General features: G+C 40.7%; 2 protein-coding genes across 5 annotated transcripts in view; both read right to left on the reverse strand.

Annotated features, from left to right (window-relative positions):
- TTLL12 (tubulin tyrosine ligase like 12) overlaps positions 1–8,089 on the reverse strand; it is a 40,292-nt gene extending 32,203 nt beyond the window's left edge. The window contains exon 1 of the mRNA XM_067559331.1: positions 7,940–8,089. Within this exon, the coding sequence (XP_067415432.1) occupies positions 7,940–8,059 (120 nt within the window). The 5' untranslated portion in view covers positions 8,060–8,089. The remainder of the gene's footprint in view (positions 1–7,939) is intronic.
- Positions 8,090–12,376: 4,287 nt separating this feature from the next.
- Positions 12,377–22,886, reverse strand: part of SCUBE1 (signal peptide, CUB domain and EGF like domain containing 1) — a 295,960-nt gene continuing 285,450 nt past the window's right edge. For all 4 annotated transcript variants that reach the window (XM_067559336.1, XM_067559335.1, XM_067559338.1 and 1 more), the window contains one exon: positions 12,377–20,540. In XM_067559336.1, coding sequence (XP_067415437.1) covers positions 20,388–20,540 — 153 coding nt within the window. In that variant the 3' untranslated portion in view covers positions 12,377–20,387. The remainder of the gene's footprint in view (positions 20,541–22,886) is intronic.

Consider the following 22,886-nt stretch of genomic DNA (forward strand, 5'->3'; position numbering starts at 1 on the left):
ATTCAAAAGGAAAATATCCTCAAGTGATATAAACATTTTAGATTCCTGCATAGTTCGGGCCCCATGTAACCAAGACTCTGTGGCAATGGAAATTGTCATAGAATCCATCTCTTGTACACCTTTGACAACCAAAGTCTCCTCAAAAAAAAAAAAAAAAATATATATATATTTTTTAAAAGATAAAAGAAGTTCTTATCCCTCAATGGACTTTAAGGCCACAATGGACCATCGTGATCATCTAGTCTGCCTTCCTGCATATCACAGGCCACAGAACCTCATCCACCCACTCCTGTAACAGACATATAACCTCTGGCTGAGTTACAGAAGTCCTCAAATCATAATTTAAAGACTTCAAGTTACAGAGAATCCACTAATTACTCCAGTTCAAACCAGCAAGTGACCTGTGCCCCATACTGCAGAGACAGGCAAAAAAAAAAACCCCAGGGTCTCTGACAATGTGAGCTGGGGGAAAATTCCTTCCTGACCACAAATATGGCGATCAGTTAAACCTTGAGCATGTTGGCAAATCTCACCAGCCAGACACCTGAGAAAGAATTCTCTGTAGTAATTCAGAGCCCTCCCCATCTACTGTCCCATCTCCAGCCATTGGAGAGATTTATTACTAGAAGTTGCAGATGGGCCACATCTCATTATACCATCCCCTCCATGAATTTACCGAGCTCAGCCTTGAAAGCTGTTAAGGGAAGTAGTTGGGGCAAAAAAACTGGAGAGGCTGCTCCAGAACTTCACTCTTCTGATGGTTAGAAATTACCATCTAATTTGAAGCCTAACTTGTTGAGGGCCAGTTTATATCCATTTCTTCTGGTGCAAGCATTGGTCCTTAACTTAAATAACTCCTATTACTTCTTAGTGTTTATCATTCTGTTGTATTTACAGAGAACAATCATATCTCCTCTCAGTCTTTGTTTGGTTAGACTAAACAAGCCAAGCTCCTCTCATAAGATAGGTTCTCCATTCCTCTGATCATGCTAGCAGCTCTTCTCTGCACGTGTTCAGTTTGGATTCATCTTTCTTAAACATGGGAGACCAGAACCACACACAGAATTCCAGATGAAGTCTTACCAGTGCCTTGTATAACAGTACTAACACTTCCCTGTCTCTACTGGAAACACCTCATCTGATGCCTCCTAAGATTGCATTAGCCTTTTTCAAGCATCAAGTTGGCAACTCAGTTATCCTGTGATCAACCAATGCACCCATATCTTTCTCCTTTTTTGTTGCTTCCAACTAGTAAGTCCCCAATTATAGCAAAAATTCTTGTTAGTCCTTAAGTGCATGACTTTGCACTATTAAATTCCATCCCATTTCTATTACTCAAGTTCTCAAGGTCATCCAAACCCTTTTGTATGATGTTCTGGTCCTCCTCCATACTGGCAATACCTTCCAACTTTATGTCAGCTGCAAGTTTTCTTAGCACACTTCCACTTTTTGGGCCAAAATCAGTAATAAAAATGTTAAATTAGATTGGTCCTAAGAACACCACTGCTGACTTCCCTCCAGTCTGCTGTTTACCTTTCAGTGTGATCCACTGGAGTCTCCATATTTGTGACAATAACCTTGAACAGTGATTCTGAAATGTGTGAATTGCCCCCAAGTTAGGAAAGCCATGCTTGATTGGTTTACATCTCGTTTATGTTTTCAAGGGTATCTGCATTTACCACAATGGGGTTTTCACCTCAGAAAACTATAAATGACAGTTTTAAGTGTTTAATTGAATTACCTTGTCAGAAACATCTAGCTAACATGCTTATCCCACAATCCCAATCTCCTTCCTCTAACTTCTCATGTAAGAATGCCCCCCAGCTGTCCTCCATCCAGTTGCCAAAGCCTCCAGCATCCCTGACAACTTCCATAATGCAATTGTGCTGTCAACAAACACAGAAATCTTCAGCATACTGGAAGCGCAGGAGCACTGTAAAATATATTCAATAATATCTCAATGACAAAGGCTGTTCGTACTGGCTGCATTATTTTTTCCTGCTTCATGGTAGCTTCAATTGCTAGCTGAAATGAAGTTACTGAAAGAGTTTGTCTGCTGCAAATGAATGCCCCAAAATCTAGGGTCCTTACCAAAGAACTGAAGTTCAGCTTGTTATAGGACACAAGGACCTTTTCTTCTCTTCATAGGGTAGCATATGGCAAGAACACCAAAATGATTATAAATATAATTGGATTGCTCTGTTGGGTTTCATAGACTTACATAAGCCTTGCAAGCTTGTACTGAACTATATTGTGTAATAACTATACAATTCACTTTTTGGCAGTACAAAAATGCTGTGCATTTTAGCATATTGGAAATGGGATTGTATGAGGTCCCAGTACTTTGTTACAGAAGTATATAAGATGCAAATTTTAGGGGGGGAGGGGGGTTGAAGTATTACATGGCAGTGGGGAACTGACAGACTCTCACGTGGGGACGGTGAAATGATTCATTTCCAAAAGACATGCTTACTTTTTCAGGGAGCAACGTTTCGAAGTGTAGGATTTTTGTAATTAAGTGTGCCGTGGTTTTTGGCTGTTGGTGTAGCAGAATACTTCTAAATTCTTATTAAAGGTGGGGGAGGGGAGGGCGTTGTTTGGGAGATTTCTTGTTTTCGGAATGAGCAAACCAATGACTGAAGTCCAAATGACGTATATGATTCACAGGAGAAGAAACCTGCTCCAACATACCTTATGATGATCATCAAAACAGAGCTCATCTCCTGCATGTTTTGGCACATCCAATGAAGGCACGAATGTGTGTGCATATGTTTGAGAGGTGTGTGGGGAAAGAGCTCAATTTGGGTGAACTGTAGCGGTACCGATGGGGAAAGGGGAGCTTTTATTTATATCGAGCACTTAAGCTTTCAAAGTTTTATATTGCCAGAAAATTTTAGGTTTTGCTTAAAGTAATGTAGAGAAAAGATTCATTCCACCCACCCACCCACCCAAACACAAGGGGCTTTCCCATTCTATTCCATGACTCACTGGTTTCTTTAACTTCTGTCCCATACAGATCCCACAATCCCTTTCACCTCTTCCTCCCCACACCTACTATTTACCCTCCTACTCCTGCCTCCCTGAGAGCCACCCATTGTAAGCGCATGTCTACACTGCCATCACAGCAGACATCGATGCAGCGGCATTGATTGAGCGGCTCTACATAGACCCACTCAATCGATGGGAGAGTGCTCTCCCACTGACTGAATTAGTCCACCTCCCCAAAAAGCGGAAGACAAAGTCAACGGGAAGAGTGTCTCCCGTTGATGTGGCGTCCTGAAGACACCACACTGCACAGATGCAAGTACGTTGACGTGAGATACGCTAGTCACATTATGTAACTAGCGTATCTCGCATCAACCGAGTTCAGCAGGGTAGACCAGACCTAAATATTGAAACACAGTTCAATGTCACTCTGTTCCATATGTCTGTTCCAGTCCACGGCTTCCTCACCATAATTCCCTCTGAATGTCTAGCTTTCCCCCATATGACCCTTTGCTCTAGTCCGAGGTGGGCATTAGCATCTTCGGCAGTGGAGCCTGGAGTCAGCAGCAGGACAATTTCTCTATATGCAGTTATTAAAAATGCTGAACATTGCTCTGTGTACATAAGCACAGTGCCCTGGGCCACAACCGTGGACACAAGGACCAGAGAACCAAGTGCAGCGTCCTGCCACCATATGGTGCACAGATCTTTGCACAGAGCATTTCTCCATCCTGCCTCAATATAGAAGGAATAAGGACCAGACATACTTCAGCCTGGTCAAAAAGGGTGTGCACGCATGCACAGCTACAGGAACAAAAACAAAAGCCAGTCTGTTTTTAACAGAAGAGTCTGACAGAGCACCCCAGCTCTTTTGCTCAAGCACCTCCACCTTCAGCCTACCCTCCTCCACTTGCCCTCCCAGCCACAGCTCCCAACTTCCTTGCCCAACTAGTGCCAATCTCTCCCTCTAAATCCCAGTCATACTTTCTCTCTTCCCTCCTCCAGTCTCAGACTCCTTATCTCAATCTACTTCTCCTACCTTCCTGACACGTGGCATGACAAGGCAACCACTTAGGACGCAAAGCCTTTTCACCAGTTTTATATTACCTCCTGTTTATATCCCTCCTCTAATAAACTCCTACTTAACTCATTCCCCTGCCTTCCTTTGTTAGTGGGAGTATATGTACTTCCTATTCCAAGCTATTTTTATTATCCCTCCTGCGCGCACACACGCACACACACTTTTGTACAGGAACAGTTTGTGATAGGGAGCGAATATGATAAAAACATTATTAAGGCTGCAAAGCCAAGCACTCAAAAGTGAGGAAATGCCAGAATTAAGGCTGCTTTTGCAAACTTAATTCAATACATGTGCACAATGAGACTATGATACAGTCTTTAATTACACGATCACATATTTTTTCCTCAGGACTATGTACTGAATGAGGCAGGGATCCTGTGAGAAGGAAGGGGAGAGAATGTGATCATATACAAGACTGTACCATAATCCAGATGCACAAGGGGAACAAATTAAGGTTGTACTGGTAGTCCTAATTCCTAACTTTTAAGTGCTTGACTTTGCACCCTTAATGTTCTTTTTTCATAGTTTGTGTGTTATGTCCTAGCTTTTTAAAAACACAACTTGGAGGGAAAAAAATGAAATTCCATCAAGTGGCATCATATTGACACTTACATGGTCATTAGCAGGGCTGAAACCATTAGATACATTGTACAAACCTCTGCCACCTAAACTAATGAACTAACTGGCAGCAAGAGTAGGTGGTCAGTCTCTATGTGGACCAGCACTGGAGGGAGATAAGATACTTCACCAGGGCTGTTCACAGATATCTGCTGACAACAGAGGAATGCTGAGACCCAGAAATCATGGGTTCCATTCCAAGAGAGCGTTTTCTAGTGGACTCAGACACTCCTGCTTGACCCCTTCTGCTCTGTCTCCTCCAAGCTATCCTTATCCCAGTCCTCTGGCTTTCCCATCTCTGGCTCCTTGTCTCAATCCCACTCACCTCACTAACCAGTCCCAGTCTCCTAGCCCAGCCAGTCCCCCCTCCAATCTGTCTCTCTCCAAACCCTCCCCATCCCAGCCTCCTTCTCCAGTCAATCCCAGTCTCCCCTTGCATTGCATCCCTTTGTCTACTCTAACTCTCCTCCCCTGTTCCTCCCACTGGTTCCTAGCCCCAGTCTTCCTGGTTTAATATCAGTGTTGCCCCTCACAGCCAACTGGTTTCTCAGCCCCCCAGCTCTTTTCCTCAAGCCTTCCACCCTCAGCCTACCGTCCTCCGCTTGCCCTCCCACGCACAGCTCCCAACCTCCTTGTCCAACTAGTCCCAGTATGTCCCTCTTACTCCCAGTCACACTTTTTCCTCCCCTCCTCCAGTCTCATACTCCTTGTCTCAGCCTAACCTTTTCACTCCTTTGGTCTGGCTTTTGTCCCCTCTGCATTAGAATCAAACAGCTTCCTCTTCCATGCTGCCTGGGTCCCAGCAAGGGAGTCATTGAGAGCACAGGACAGACAGACTCCCTGTTGTCAGTTCTGGTATCCAGCCCCAGCTTCAGCCCTGGCCTGCAGGAAGCATGCTCAGATGGCACATGCCGCATGGTCTGCACTGGAAGCTATGAGATGCTCAAGTTAGTTCAGTGGGGACAGAATCTTTATAGATTTAGATGTTAGTCGTATAAATAGCTAATGAGCATCAGTGAAATGCCATTTTGGGGCAGATTTTCCACAGGCATCTGTCATGAAGGCCACCTCCCTGCCAAATGTCAAGTCCCTGCTCCAAATCATTGGGGTGGTCGCGCTGTTCAAGGAAGTCACCAGGTTGTTGTTGTTGTTTTTAAACATGGGTCCAAAAAAAAAAAAAATTTCCCCATGCCTCATTTTTGGAAACAGATGGACAGTTTTGACTGAAATTTTCCACAAAGTTCAGCATGAGGCAGACACCAGCATGGAAAATTTCAGCCCAAATGTTTAAAGTTTGGCAAAGTCATAAGCAACTTGAAACTGGGTCTTATAATGAGAAGTGTCTGGCAACCTTAACAACCTAGTGTTACCAGATTTGCCTATAATATGATTAGAATTTTCCCCACTAATTCCTTCTAAAACACACAGAGGAATCTCTCTCCAGCAAGGCCAACAAAACAAAACAGGCATGTGTATATGTGGGTCACTCATATGCAAGTCTTTTCAAGACTGGAGCAAGATATTGAGCTTTTAGGCCAAACCATTTTGGACATATGTTGAAAAAAAAAAAAACCCAAAATGTGACATTTTAAGAAAGTCATCAATAAGAAATTATTTAAATTCCATCATTTTAGAACTTCTTTGTATTTTTTGAACTTCACAGGAAAGTTCTACCCAAGGATAAGATGTGCAGATGAGATATCAGGCACCACATTATTTTGGGGGAAATTGAGTAAATGAATATGAGGTGGATCTCTTGCCCCTTCCCGATTTCTTTTAAAAAGACAGGCAAAGTATAAGGCTGAAGCTAACTTCCTGTTGTAACTTTGAAGTAGCTACTACCAGTCTGTAATAAGAAAACATGAAGGGGGAAAGTCCACTGGTGCAGTGGCAGTATGATATGTTACCACAGTGGACAGCGTGTTCAATTCTCTAATCTCCAGACCAGGAGCCAACTCAAAGGGTGGTGCTTACAAGCTGTAAAGAGAGCTGGATGGAGATGTTCTTAACTAGAAAGCCAGGTGGGCAAATCTGGAGGGGAACTGGGTGGATAAAAAGGGCTTTTTATTCATTTGTTTTAAAAAGCCAAACCAAAACTATGATACATTAAGATACTGAAAACACCAATATTTAGATACAACAATTAACTGCTTTCTGAACTTCCCCTTTAGCTCAATGTGCTGGGGGCTATATATAGCCAGGCCCTCTCCTCAAGGTTCTTTAAATACAACTTATTAATTAGCACCACTTGTCAGATTACAAAACCCCAACGCCTTCTATTAATGATTACGTCAAAGTTACTGATCTATTTCCAGAAGTACTTCTCTCCTAGTTATAGCCTAATATTTTAGCGTCACTAACAGAGTGGACATAAAAATTCCACTCTCTCTCATATGATATGGAGCTATACACCAAATCATACCTTTTGCAAAAGAGTAAGGGGACCTCCTTCATAGGTCTAGATTTTAAGCTTTCCAAGGACATTGTCTTTGCATGCTTGTACAGTATCTAGCACAGAGGGGCTTTACCCGGGTGTCTAGGCACTACTACAGTAGAATTAATAATACAAATATAGGCCATTTTGTTATGGTCTCAAGGAGCATTTGCTCAGTGGGGTTTCATATTTTTGGAGTTTCTCCTTTGTTCATTGTCACTAAAAACCAAACTATACTGAGGGAGGAGGAACAACTGCAGCTGCATTTCACCTGCTATTGGGGGTCTAATTAGCATTTGTCCAGCATTTTAAAGAGACCCAGCCCTACAGGCTGTGGCAATACCAAAGAGCATCGTTATGTTTTAGTGCCCTGGGAGAAAGAATCCAGAGGCCAGCATCGCGCAAGAAGCGCTACCCGCACACACTTCCTGCTTCTCCCCTAGGATTTAAGAACAAAAACAAACCCCCACCCACCACTTCAGCCAACTCTGAAGTGCCCAAGTCTGGTTTCCAAGCCAGAGCAATTTAAGATGAAATCCAACCACACAAACCAGGGGGATTTTAACCAGGTTCGCTGGAAGAAAAGCCCGTCCAGGGAGAAGATCTTGTCCAACCCCCTGCATTAAAGTGCCCCCCATCCCCAGCGAGCATCTGCAGGAGGCTCTCAGGAGAGGGCAGGGCAGGCAGGGCAGGGCAGCAAGCAGCGCCTCTTGGCTATGAGCAGCGCTAGCCGCAGGCAGCTCTGGGGCGCGCGCCATGTGTTCCCGGGAAACTCCCCCGCCGGCCTCCAGCCCTGCGCGTGCCGCCTGCCACGCACCCACCTCGTTCTCCAGCTTGTGCCACAGGCGCTCCCAATAGAGCGGGGGCACCCCCGAGGCGCTGAGCGCGGCTCCGTGCAGGGCTACGAACGCCGCGTACTCTTCAGGGCTCTCACCCTCCATGTTGCTGCTACTTCTTCCCTCTGTGGTAGTCGGCCAGGAGCACGACACCAAAGCATGCTGGGTGGGGACGCGCTTTAAAGGGAAAGGGCTTTCTCGTGAGGATTGGGGGAAGGAAATCGCAGTGCTCGGCTGCTCTGTTTTGTTTGCACCGAGGTTGTTGTGCGGTGCAGCAATTCCTCCCCACGCCTCTTTGCAAAGCGGCCCTCGTGCCCCTGCAGGCCCCACAGGGCGAGTGCGAGTAAAGGCAGAACAGGAATAAACCCGGCTGCAATAGTCGTTTGGCTGTCTGGCACATATTCAACGTGCAGAATTCAGCTCCAGATTTGAACCACTCCAACGTGGCTTTTTGGGAGAGTGTTCAGATCCAGTGTTTTGGTTTGGCCCCTTAGAAAGACCAGGGCTACTTGTGAAGGAAGGATTGAGATCTGAAGGTCCAAAGATCGAGTGTGTTTGGGGCCGAGCTGTTGGTTCAGGCCAGTGTTTAATTAATAAATAGATCAGATATGCGAATTTGGCCATGTTTAATACATGAAATAAATTCGTCTCACTAAACTCAACTCCTCAATGCCTCTCGCAGTGTTTTTTAGATACTTCTTCATAGTGAGTATGATGCCAGGCACACTTTGATCACACTAGAGTAACTTCTTCAGCTTATTTTTAATAGGCTTTCCCGAAAGGCCCCACAAATCTGCAATCAGCTCTGCCTAGAATTTGGTGTAGGACTGGAGCCTCGCTGTATCCAAAGAGAAACTGAGTAATCTATTGTCATTGTCCAAACAGAGAGAAACCAAACAAATGAGTTTTAAAGATGATTTTAGAAATACAGAATGTGATTTTTTAAAATCTTTTCATTTCACTTTAATGATGTCTCTGTCAAGCCATGTGATAGGGAAATGATGTGCTTTAGCTGGCACTTTTTGCAGTGAAGCAAATTCCCAAAGTTCTCATTTTGCTAGTTAAAATAATTCCAGCTAAATCTCTACATGTTCTGATTTAATATGTCATGGGGCTCCTTAATTCAGTTTTGCTTGAGGCATCATGATCTTTATGGATGGCATTCATGTAAAGTGAGAAGTGGACTATAAAGCTGCAATAATGATGCCCTGAGCCCTTGCAACCCCTGGCTGCTGGAGCTAAGACTCTTCTCAATCCAGAGCTGTCCACTTTTAATCTCTTCTAGCTGCCTGTGAGCTCTCCAGGAGTTTTGGATGCCTTGTACTCCTGCAATCTCTCACTGGATTTTCCACAGATAAGGTGTTTTTGTCTAGACACTGCTCAGTGATGGCAATCCTGGCTCCATCTTCTCTTGTATATTGTTGACCTGCTGGAGCAGACATAGGTGCTTACTCTATCACCTGTGGGTGAACACTTTTCACGAAGCGATCACTCTGTATCTGACCTATCAGCCCCTCATCCTCAAAGGAAATTGCACAACACTTCCAAAAGATGTTCTTGAGAATTTAAATACGTTACTCTGCTAGACACCAAAAATCATAGATTGAACAGAGACCCTGGATTTATGGCCTATTACAATAATCTGTAACCCGCTAATCCCCTCTTTTTGTCCTCTGGCTGCAGAGGTGTTAACAGGTTATTTTACTTTGAGTGGTTCCTTACAACATGTGCTAACTATTTTCGATAAACAATCTGTTCCACCTTGCATTTAGCTGTTGACTCTGGGAGTACCTTTCCCAGACCTGAAGAAGAACTCTGTGTGGCTCAAAAGTTTCTCTCTCTCTCACCAACAGAAGTTGGTTCAATAAAAAATATTGCCTCACCCCCTTATTTATCTTGCCTAAAGTCACACAGGATAAGGAGAACTAGGAATTGGCTACAGATCTCCTGAGTGCCTTAACTTCAAGTTCATCTTTCCTATCATCAGACTTGGTTCTCATTTTCCTGCTAACTTATGTGGAAACTACAAACTGCCATGTCTTCACTGGGATTTTACCTCAAGTTAGCAAACTCCAATTAAGAACACACCTTTTTTTTTTGTAGTGAAGGCATACAGCACTTATGGACTGTTCTAACAGGATAAATGGACCTTAAAGAAGGTGTTATGTAACTTGGATCCACTTTAAGGCTTGTTTACATTGCCAGATTACTGTGTAAAGGGCCCCAATGTAAATGAGAATCGGGCCTATCGTCTCTAAATAAGGTCAGGTCTACACTACAGACCTTTTAGCAGTGTAACTATGTTTCTCAGGGGTGTGAAAAATCCACACTCCTTACCAATGTAGGTATATCCACCTAACCCCTCATATGGACAGCATTATATCAATGGGAGAGCTTCTTCTGTCAACATAGCTACTGCTTCTCGGGGAGGTGGATTAACAACGCTGATGGGAGAAGCTCTTCTGTTGGCGTAGTAGTGTCTCCTCTAAAGTCTGTTAGTGGCACAGCTGCACTGCTACATCTGCACCATTGTAGTGTTGTATGTGAAGACAAGCCCTGAAAGTTGTGAAAAATATAAACTTTTGTTAGTGTCATTAAAAAAATGTTCTTTTGTTTTTTTCAAAGGCTAATTTATTCTGGGGCCAATTCTGCCACCCTTATTCACAGTAAGGAGTAAATTACCACAAAAGTAGGTGAATTACCCATCATAAGTAAATGGATTTTTGTTGCTGAAACAAAGAATACAGTAATTAAGTTCCAACAATCAATCAGAACGAAGCTTTTGTATTATGGGACAATTTGCAATTTTCAATGCAGCACCAATATCTATCATCAGTCCTGCTTATATCTTTTCCAGTCATAATTTGGTACAACACAAATAAATGGAGCAGAATTTTGTCAAATGATAAATTATTCCTGCTGACAAAATAGATTACTTGGCATTTATCTATCAACAGAAAACCAGTCATTCATCTTCTAGTATGTCAACTATAGTGAGTCTGTTCTATAGGAGATAAACTATTACACTATAAAAAAAACAAACCCCAAAACCAAAAAAACCAAGCAAACAAAAAGCAAACAAAAAAACCCACAAGCTCCAGCAACTGTATAAATCACTCTGCAAGCAGCTACAAGGTGACAACGATCATAGAATCACAAAAGATTAGGGTTGGAAGGAACCTCAGGAGGACATCTAGTCCTTCCCCCTGCTCAGAGCAGGACCAACCCCAACTAACCATCCCAGCCAGGGCTTGTCAAGCCAGGCCTTAACCTCTAAGGATGGAGATTTCACCACCTCCCCAGGTAACCCATTCCAGTGCTTCACTGCTCTCCTAGTGAAAAGCTGTTGCCTTTTAATAATAATCTCTCATTTGAAAGAACTGATGTTAAGTAAGTCAGTCTAGCATAGCATACTATATGTATCTGATGACAGTTTGCACTTTTACAGAAAACAGATGCTCTGTTTTTCTGTCCTTTGCAATTTACCATCTACTCACCATCTGGACTATCCGTTGATGGGCCATTTGTGTTTGTTCACTAGACTGAAGTTACATAATGATTATACATGTGACATATAAAAAAATCAATAAGACCATTGTTTTAGTATGTAAGCATGTTCTACGGAAGTGACATTGGACAAAATCGTGTTTTCCTCTAGAATAAAGATTGGAGAGGCTGGAGAACTCTGGGTTTTGACTTTTGGCCTTTCTTCCAAATCATCATGTCAGAAGCAGGATTGAGATTCCCCTCCCACTCACTGCTCAGAGGTGTGGGCAGCAGGCCTCCTAAAATCTGGGGTGGATTCCACCAAGGGCTGGCACTTCCATGCTACTCATTGCACTCTATCCCTAAGGAGCCATGCTCATTGACTCTCTACCTGCATCTGGGCCAACTCATCAACTGAGGGGATTCTGAAAGTGTAGTGTAGAAATCCACACGAGGTAAACCTGATAACGTCAGAATTATTTTATGCAAGGAAGTTCTAAGGGCGTCGGAGGGGGTGATGTGTGGAGTGTGGCTCTTCCCAGGCCATGACTGCTCCCCACAAACCCACATCTTTCAAAGTAATCAAAGACAAATATGAAGAGAGCAAATGTGGCTTCTCTGCGTGCTTTTATCCCTCTGTGGGGAAAACATGGAGGGACAATCTTGCTCCTAAAATGGAATATTCCTGTCACTACCAGATCACCACTCGCAGGCTGTCTTATGAAACAAGTATATTATGCTCAGCACTAATGAACTCTTCCTGCTGTCTAGGTATCAAGAAGCTCCTCATTGTCCACCAGTGCAGATTAGCCGAAGATATATAAATGAGATTATTAAAAAAAAATAAAAATAAAAAGGTTTCTCAACTGACTGTTCTCTGCATTATGCCTATGCCTGCACAGTTTGCCCAGGCACAAGAATGAGAAGAGTAGAGAGTATGTATTCCATTTTGTTTATTATGAAAGTGATTCTAGCAAAAGTTTTATTACATGCTTCCTTTTGAGCTTTGACATAGAAAACAAAGCTATTGATATACAGAGGCAAAGGGAAATGTAGAGTCAGACAAGATACATTTACAACAACATCTTCTACTACTGAATCCTGCAGTTTTGTTAAAATGTCAGTAAAGCTCAGACCACTGTATTTTATTTTCTAAGTATCAAACTTTGTACAGTTATTCACTATCTTTGCTCTAACTAACATGGTACAATTCATATGGAAATCACTGTTTGTACATAATTTACACAGGTAATAAACCTTAGCCTCACCAGCAGCATCTACAAGGATTTAGTTCAAATCATCACTCATGCCCAGTGATCTATAAACAGCAAAATAGTACATGAACCAGTATTTCACTACCAGTCATTTTTTTTCCAGATCTAGCCTAACAGAAGTTCCCGTTTAACATATAAAGGACATGATCATAGCTGACTTTAATCAGGCAAAACACTCCCTGACATTAAAGGCAGTTTTGCCGGATTAAGGACTCCAAGATCAGGACCAATGTGTAGTTTTACCACTTCCACGGCAACCAAGTCACACAGATATACTGTACCTTTCCTGATCTCTATACTATATTGGGCATAATGTATTTTAATCCCCTTTTTGTTTCTGAACTTTATTTTTTCCCCTTATCCTAATAGTGTAATAAGAGCTAACACTAACTTTAGCATACATTTTCTTTATGTTATGAAAATAGTAAGCACTTCAGAATAATAATGGATTCACTGCTACCACAATTAGCGGGCTATGTTGTTCCAGAAAACTTTTGATATGATCCCAGGGAGACTGTAGGAATAACAGGACTAATTACCTGTAAAAATTAATCTTGCAACTGATTAAATGCAACCCGTGCCCTAAGGTAACTTGTTAATCATCACATTTCAGTAACCACTTCTGTCAATTCAAACTAGCAGTATTTCCAAGATATAAAATGCAGAAAACAATATTTACAAAATAATTTTAATTAAAAAAATGTTAAAATCAAAAACAACACAAAACCCCTAAAAAAGACGAGATGTTCTCTCATTCATTAAAATAAAATTTTGTTAAACAGAGCTATTTGATGTTTTCTTGAATGGGGAAGATTATTTTGTGATGAGTAATTCAGCTATATTTCTTGGAGTACAAACTTCTGGGTATGCTGTGGAAGTATAAAGCTACAGTCACTGAATGAAAACAATGCAAGTGTTAAATTAAAGTTACTTCTTTACTACAGTCATTTAAAATACAGTGCACTGAATCGTCCTAAAATGCCATAGAATAGTACTTATAGTTATTGTCTTTAAAAGTAGAATCAGTGCTATACACAAGCAAAAATTCAGTTGAAACCCAATTGCAATAGTTTGTGTGTATTTAAACTCGTTATCTCAGCTTTCTGAATACAGATGGTTTAAATTATTACATCTAAAGGTACATCTGTACATTTTTATTGTTGTATATTACACATTAAGTTTATAGATTAATAGCTAATTGTAGAAACAGAATAAATAAATGAAATAGCAAACTGGAATTGTATATATTCAGATACTTAGATAACAATGCTTTGCCTTAAAGAGTTAATCTTCCTGTACATTTCTATTCAAATGGAAAATGTGATGATAAAAAGAGAGAGATTTCTTTTGTATCCAAGCCCAAAATTGAGGAATAAGGTCATATTATTTTACAGTAATTTCTCTTCTTCCAAAAACAATTCTAGAGGATGACAAAAGTCTTTAATTTTTTTCAAGTGCTTACAACATTCTCTCATCCTGGGAAACTCTAAATAAGAACAAAAATATCTCAATATACTGGGATTCTATAGAACTTTCCCAGTTACTGACATTCCCTTCAAAAGATAGTTTAAACTGTGAAAGAAACAGCAATTAGAAGAAACCATCACACTAATATGTGTAACTGTATCATTAGGTCAGGCTCTTAGTATACAATACGAGTGAAATCCTGACTTCACTGAAGTCAGTGGGTGCTTTGCCACTGACTTCAATGGGATTAGGATTTCATCCCTGATTTTTTTTAAAGAGAATTAAAAGTTAGTCAGAATCCAGACATCTGTAAAGTCAAAGACCAGTTGATTTAGTAGTTCTAGGAGACTATGAATCACAATGCTGCTTTCACTCTTAAAGATAATTTTTGAAGGTAGTTATCCACAATGGTTAATCCCGTTTTATGTATAAAAATGGTTGAAATAATAAATTCAAATATGTTGCGTAAATTAATAAGAGAGCCTTTCTAGTTTAGAAGTTTAATTTTGGATAATTCTTGCTCACATGGCATCAAAATCTTTTCTTTTGAGTTCTACTTGTATAACATAGGACTGAAAAATTAACTGTGCTCGTTAGAAACCATCTAATAAATCAAGCTACAGACTCTCTGAAAACTCTGGGCCCAGTTCTCCTTTCACTTAAGCCAGTATAAAACAGGAGTGAATCCACTAAGTCAATGAAGTTACCCTGGTGTAAAATTGGTGTGACAGAAGAATCCGGGCCAATGTCTTTCCATAGGTCCTTTTTATATATTCAATCCAAGACTTGTAGAACATTCTTTTGTAGCTCACAGAAATAGCTTTGATCCTGTTTAAATTTCACGGTCTGGCATCCTTCACAGATAGATCTATTTTCCAATAATGGTCTCATCAATGAGAGAGGAATAGCATTCACTGTGGCAGTTGGTATAAATGAACTAAATTATTGAAGAATTTCATTGATGCAGCATATGGCTCTCCCTCTTTCTAAGATTCAGTGTAAGAACACGATGCTTTTCACTTAAAGCTTCTCAGTTCTTTCTGTCAATCCACTTCACTTGTTAAGGACTCATTAAAGGACACTTTTGGATGTACAGTCTGCCGGATGTGCATCCAGAGGTGTAGCCAGAACTGATTTTTTGGCAGGGCCTGTGGTTGACATGGATGGGCACAAGCCTTGTGTCACAAGTGAAACAGAGGCTGATAAAAACGTGGGATGAATTGCTTAAAATCTGATTGGGTGGGCCTGCTTTCAAAGTGGGTGGGCCATTGCCCACCCAGATCCACCCGTAGCTATGCCACAGACTTTCCATGCCCAGAGAGGATGTATGACAGAGAATTAATAAATAAAAGTACATCATCTTCTGATAGCGCAATCATTCCTAAACAAACATAATTATTGGAGATATGAACTGGGCATAATGTCCAGATCTGGATTCAAACTTCCTGAAGTTTAGGAAATTCAAGTACAGGGCTTTGATTCAGACCCATTAGAGGGTTTGGGGTGAGTGGCAAATTACAGAGCCAGTTTCAGATTCAAAGCTTCCACAAAGTTTGAGGGTGTTCTGCTGGTTTGGGCTCATCTCCAATAATTATACCATAGAGTGCATTGACTTTACTGTCTGGGGCAAAAAAATAAAATAAAATAAAAAGGAAAAGGAAAAAAGAGAAAAAGAGTTTTAGAAAGGGAGGTATTGTTTGTGTACAAGCAGCTTGTGTACGCCAGAGGCAGGAAAGTAGGGAAAGACGGTAGTATGAAGGAATATATCAAAAGTTTAAAATTCAGTCTTGTTAGCACCTCAGCTGGTGTAAATTGTCGTAGCTCCATTGAAGGCAATACTCAGCTAAGGATCTGGCCCATTGAATTTAGTGCCCTTGTGGTGACTGTGCTGAAATGAAACCCACATACCTACCCAATAGCAGTTAATAACAAGCAGTAACTGTGATGATTTTGGCATTATTATCCAGCAACTTTTAAATGATAGCAGTCTACTAGATCACAGAAAGAATATTCAGTCTGTTGTTTTGTGGAAGATGAAGAATATTTAGGGATGATTCATTACCATCTCTTTAAAACAATAAGTGCAGAATTTAGGGTAGGAGGAGAGATTTAAACAAAAATAAGTGCTACAGGTGTTCAGCTTTCAAACATAGGAATATTTTCAAATTGAACCAAAAATATGGAACCAAAGATATGGAATTAGGTCATCACAAATTAATACATTTTTCAATTGCCCTGTAGTAACATGTGAAGCCATAAATGGGAAATAATTTGTCACACTAGATTTAAATGCAATATTCTCTATTTAGGTAAGATCAACTGTTTTTTCACTGCTGCAACTTGCAGTTTTGAATCTCTTATTTTTTGGTATCATGAAGGTGCCTCTCTCACAAAGAGGGAAGCATCATTAATGTCCTCATTTCTCTCATGTGCTTGAAGTCTCAGAATTTTGATAGGTTATCTCCACCTACAAAACAAGAAATTTCTTGTTCTGCTGCTGCTATTGAACAACATGTTCTGACAAACTGCCATATCATTCTGTGATTGCTGACAACGAAAACACCAACATTCACAAACCAGAAGCTCAACTCACATTAATGTAGTACCAGTTTCTATCAATATAAGCCACCAACCTGGTTATAAAAGCCTTTACACAGCTCTGCAGTTCATATAATACTTTTGGATGGGGATTTTTAATAGCAATTTTTACTTTTATCACATAAGTGAAATATTATGTGTGTTTTTATGAAAACCAGCTTGTATTTACTACAAGAATGCCAAATCTGCTTAGAAAATAGTCCCTACCATTTGATGCTAACTTTTTTTCACTAGAAGTTTGCATATTTGCCTGTCATATTTCTAAGGGGAAATGCAAACATCGCATAAAATGTATGATTTTCTACACATATAGTACAAGAAACATTCAGTGTGTCAGCTATATACTGGTAATGGCCAAATGGTTCTCTTGGTTGCAGCACAGCTAATGACCCATATTCTACCCATACTACTTGGATATAAATCAATGAGTGTTGCATCCATGTAATGGAGGGCATGCTCAGAGTTAGGCCTGGTCTATATTGGGGATTGTAGCTGTTAGTGGCCAGATACCAGAGTAGGTGCACTAATACAAACCTCTAGTGTAGACAAGTTAAACTGCAATAAGCACCAGTGTAGCTTAGCCCTTTTAAGATGAGGTAAACTGCACCAGTGCAAATCATCGTTTAGCTTGCTTCCAACTAGAGGTTTCCACTGGTGCAGCTGTACTGTTGGCTGGCCACCAATGGCTGTGATCGGCAAATCCCTAGTGTAGACAAGCCTTTGCTCTGGCTTCATATCAATGTAATTGAAAGCCCTAAAAGTGCTACTGCACTGCAAAGGGATTCCTGACCTGCAAGGGAAATTACCTTGTGCTGTGCTGCAAAAAAAAATAATTTGCCATGCAGGCCAGTAATATTTTATAGTGATACAGGGACCAATCCTGTGTGTTGCTGAAAGGGAGTTTTAGTCTGCATGAGACATTCAGTATTGTGCAGTATTAGACCCAGACTTATTTACTTTGATTGAGAAATGCAGTTTGAAAGTTCAGAGAATAATGTCCAGTCTTCAGAAACTCATGGTGTTATTTCAATTCTTTAAATTGTGTGTCTTTTTTTTGAGAATTTCAGTCAGTTTTCCAATATCTTTAAATTGATTTGCTGTAATTATGACCAATTCAAGCCATTTCAGATAACGTCTGGGACACCTTTGCAATGTTCACATCACTCTGAAATACTATGTTTCTTTGTAGTTGTTTTTTAGCTTTCAGATTTATACATGCATATTTGTGAACATCTATTTAGATTCTTGTATTATCCACTGCATTCTGTTGTATGAACTATGTGTAATTATTAGCTTTTCTACTAAAAAAAATACATTTAGCAAATAGTTTTTCATTCTACAAATGCACTAGGCCAAGACTGATTGTACATCCCTTGGAACACCCATCCTTAGTCTCCTAGTAGGCAATAGTGATCATTAAAAAAAGGTTTTCAAATCAAAGAGGAAATGGAAATGGATTTCAGGAAATGGAAATCCAGCTCAATTTGTAGCCAATAAAAAGGTACAGAAACTATTGCTGTTAAAATGTAAATTGGAAATTAAGAAAGCTAAATGGGAGTTTGAAGTGCAATTAACCAGACATAAAAACATATGCATATAAATTAGCATAAAACATATTTAAAGTATATCTGAAAAGCACAAAGTCTTTGAGAGAATTCATAGGTCCGTTAGATTACCAGGGAGATAAGGGAGCAGTGGAGAAGCAAAGAAGCTAAATGATTGCCTCAGTCTTCACCACAAGGGATGTTGGGGAAATACCTACTCTCTTTAGATAATAAAGATGAGGGACCACGGAGAGGGTGGTGAACCTCAATGGTAAATTAAACAAATTGCCAGCCTCCAGGTGGTACACATCCAAGAGTTCTGAAGGAACTGAAAAATGAAGTGGCGGTGGTGCTAACAAAAATATATACTCATTGAAATCCACTGTTATGTTAGAGAACTGAAGGGGATTACAGGATTCCCGCACATTCTTTGTATGCATCTGGGTACTTGTTGCTGTCAGAGACAAGATGGGTGACCAGATGACCTCCTGTGGTCTCTTCCAACCCTAATCTATGATTCTATGACTAGTCTGACCTTGTATGGCAATTTCTTATGTTCCTATGAAGCTAATGGGTTTTTTGAGTGTAAATCTGCTACTGGAGTAAGTGAGAGTTTTGGATGTCCAAGGAATGCAGGATCAGGCTACTAGTGTATATTTAATTAATTAACTTAAAAGTATTTAAAATGGATTGCAAAAAATAATTTCCGTTTTTCCCCATTAGAGATTTGGCATGTACAAGAGGCATATTTATTAATGATTTAGAGATGATAAATCTAATGTAAAAGTTAATCTCTCCTGGGGTTCTATTCAGTACTTTCTCAGGAGTAACTCCCATCAACTTCACTATAAAGCATACCTGAATAAAGATCAAGAATAGGGACACTTGCTGAATGAAATACTGTAAAGTAGTCTGCAAAATAATGAATTCTACATTAACTAAAATCTCTGATCCTTCCACTGAATAATTTATGCTTGACAAGATTGTCTAAGTAAAAGCTATTCTTTTCTTGTATCATAAAATTCAAAGAGACTTCAGTTTGGGATAAACAGAAGTTACAAGCACTTGGAGAAGTTATTTAATCATCTAAGCAAAGTCACAAATAGATATGAGTAAATACTGTGCGTGGGAGTAGAAATTTAAGCATGAGTAATATTTACAGTAACTAAAGATAATATTACTAATGTACCCACAAATAGAAGTATATATTTATATATTTATATATTGTACTTAATTAGATGCTCTAATAATGAAAAGAAAAACGGAGTACTACTTTTTTTCCTTTGTTTCTCATCCACCCTATAGTGAAAGTCTTCAAAGAGACCAAATGGCATACAAAATTCCATAACTGCATCTGCAGCAAGACAGGTAGTGGTAGACCTTTGAAGAAGGCTATAATAGGGCAGATAAAACATTAGGGCATGAGATTCAGTCTTGTGTAATCCATAAAACAAAATTATACAGCCTTTTTTTCTTTTTCTTTTCTTTTTTTTTTTTTTCCTTTTTTCTTTCTTTTGGTTTATACTAGAACAAAGTCTCCACAAAATCACAAATGGGAAATAACAAAATTTAGATTTTTTTTTGTTTTCTTCTAAAATTTCAAATATAAAGTTCAAGTGCAATTCAAAATCCAAATAGTATTTATACTACATCTTCCTTTCTATCACAATACTAAGTTGCAGGTAGTTTCTTGAGCCAGGTTGAATAGGTTTCTTCTTTGCTTAGAAGAAAACTATTTTTGGTAGAAAATAAAGAGGCTTAGAAAATATATTTTCTAAAACAAACATTTTCAAATGAAACATGAAGACACACTAGTGCAGACTCAAATTTGGATCTTCAATTGGATGCATTCAAGGATCCACAAGTATTCTTCTTTGAAGTAAAAATCCCATTCAGAATATTGGCTTTTAACGATTATAAAACATTATAGTGATTCTTCAATATATCATTGAAAATAAAGACTGCAAAAAATAGCCTTCAAATTAGCAAATGTTTCTACTGTGGAGGACAATACAATATTTGACAGGAATGCAAAATAACCCAAAACTGAATATCACTAGGAAGCTATTTGTATGGTCGTAGAAATCTGGAAACTTTTGATCGCAGTAGCTTTATAAATGATCTTGGGAACATCTCCTTTGACTCTTGTGCTGTGTATTTGAAATAGTTTTGAGGATGTGCCAATACATCAAAGAGGGCTTTGATCAATTTCTTGTCCTATGAGAGACAAAGTATATATTAGACACATATTTCGATTGAATTAGTTTCTGCACAACTTTTAAAATCAATGTTCATTATGATTTTCTTTGGCAAAAACTGCTATTAGGCAGAGCAGTTTAAGCATGGTTGAGTCCATGTTGCCTGTTGCATATTAAACCATAGGCCATTTGCTAACTTCTCCATTATAACAAATGTAATTAGTGCTTGTGGTAGGTTTCAGGTTGATGCAATCAAGCATCTTGTTAATCAGGAAATGATTACAATCTGGGCAAAAGTATTGCAAACTACTTTACACTGATCTCCCAGTGTACCTCAACCCCTTTCCACAAGGGCCTTCTGTCTATGTAGAAGAGGGTAGTTTGGTCTCCACATCCTATTCAGGGATTAAGTTCCCTAAGGATCTCAGCCTGTAAGATGCTAATGCCCTGATTCAGCACGGTGCTTAGGCATATGTTTAACCTTATACATGTGACTAAAGTGAGTCAGGGGCTGAGGGACCTCAAATCCCATTGAACAAATTCTTGCAGGACTGGACCTCAAAGTGCTAGTTGTGCTTGGTGGTTATTTTGTGATGTCTTCTGTAGGAACAAGACTGAACACATCAACTCACCCTCTCTTATTGGCATACAACAATGAGCTTTGGTCACCGCAGACGTGGCATGATTTGAAGCAGTCCTCTGCTTCTAAGTTAATTTTGATCTCGCTTGGTATCTAATCCAACACCCATTGAAGTCAAAGGAAAGATTCCCAGGGACTTCAACAGGCATTGGATGAGGGCCCGAACACAAGTGTAAATGAGGAGTAATGCCAGGGAGTTACACTGGAGTACGACGGGCCCTATATTACTACCCTTGTGCAGGACTAATGGGGCACACAAATCTCCACACAAGTCAGGGAGAGGTTAATGGGCTACCAAAGGCCCAGTCAGCCCAAAAAAGGAACACATGGAGCAGGAGACAGGCTTTCAAGGAGGGGTTTAGCAAGAAGAGCCCTGCTCAGCCAGAAGAAGCAGACAAAGAAAGCAGATATAGAGCTCTCAGTGTGGGAGAGAAAGCTGCTAGGGCCAGGAAGTGGGGAAATCTGGTGCCTAATAGATCTCCCAGGGGAAAGGGAAGAATTTATGTTGCTTCAACTCGTTGTGACTTTTAGTGGCCTGGGAGGGTAGATCTTTAAAAGATGTAACTGGAAGGTTAAGTCACTGGAACCCAGAAGGAGTTGGGGGCTGGATGGAGCAGAGGAAGGTCAGCTGGGAAACTGAGGCTGAGTGGCTGCTGCACTGCACAGTGCTACAAGGGGGTGCTCTGGTAAGAGCATGCTATAGCACATGGTGGAGTATGTAGGCCGGTGATCGGCCACTAAAGGTGACGGGAAACAAAAGCTTGTGAGTATTGATTCATGCTCCAACCAGTTTGAGTAATCAGGAAAGATGGAGGAAGGGATATGTCTGCTGATGAAGGTGCAGCAGCAGATAGCTGTGCTGTAGTGGCAGCAGGAACAGCAGCAGCCACAGACCCAGACCTACTTCTGCAATTGAGGGAGATCCTGCAGAAACAGTAGGGGCACAATTTGCCACTCAGCAGCGCCCAATTATAACAACAAGAGTGGTTGTGGAAGCAGCTAGGCCACTGAGTTCTGGGGACTTTGACTTCTACTGGAAAGAATAGTTCAGGTTGGCTGTTCCCTGGCCTGGCAAAACTGGGGCCACAGGATGACTGGGAGCCTTTCCTCTGTGTCTTTGAATGAGTGGCCAGTGCAATGGGCTGGCAAGAATCTACTTGGGTAGCCCCCATACCACTGTTTCTGATGGGTGAGGCCCAGGGAGCCTACCGAGTGGTGCATGATGAGCAGGTCGGCTTGTATCCTGTGGTGAAGGCTGCCATCTTAGATAGACTGGGACTAATTCCAGAGGTGTACTGGCACCATTTGAAGGCTGTTCCATTCCTGCATAAAGAGTGACCATGGGTGGTGGCTCAGAGGCTATGGCACTTTGCTGCCTGGTGGTTATGCCCAGAAACTAATTTCATACAGAAAATCATGGTAGCTGAAGGAGCCAAGTGGCCTGCATGGCCTGGCAGACTAGGAGTGGCCCATCGGGGAAGACCAGAAGAAGGTATACCCCAATCTGGAGAGTTTCAGGGAAGCTCTCGACAGGAGAGAGTCCCAAGTAACTTGAAACAGGGGGGTACACAGGTTCTAGCAGAGCTGCTCCAGTCAATCCTGTAATCTAGTGAGAGCACTTCTGTCCTTCTGATGCAGCAAGCCAGAGCATGTCAGCCAAGACTGCCTAATCATGGAGTGCAATTACCTGGGTTGCTATTACAGCCAGGTTTGCAGCCTGGGGTC

This window comes from Emydura macquarii, unplaced genomic scaffold, assembly GCF_026122565.2.
Source record: "Emydura macquarii macquarii isolate MOO-44397 ecotype Brisbane River unplaced genomic scaffold, CSIRO-AGI_Emac_v2 contig_2205, whole genome shotgun sequence".
Classification (NCBI taxonomy): Eukaryota; Metazoa; Chordata; order Testudines; family Chelidae; genus Emydura; species Emydura macquarii.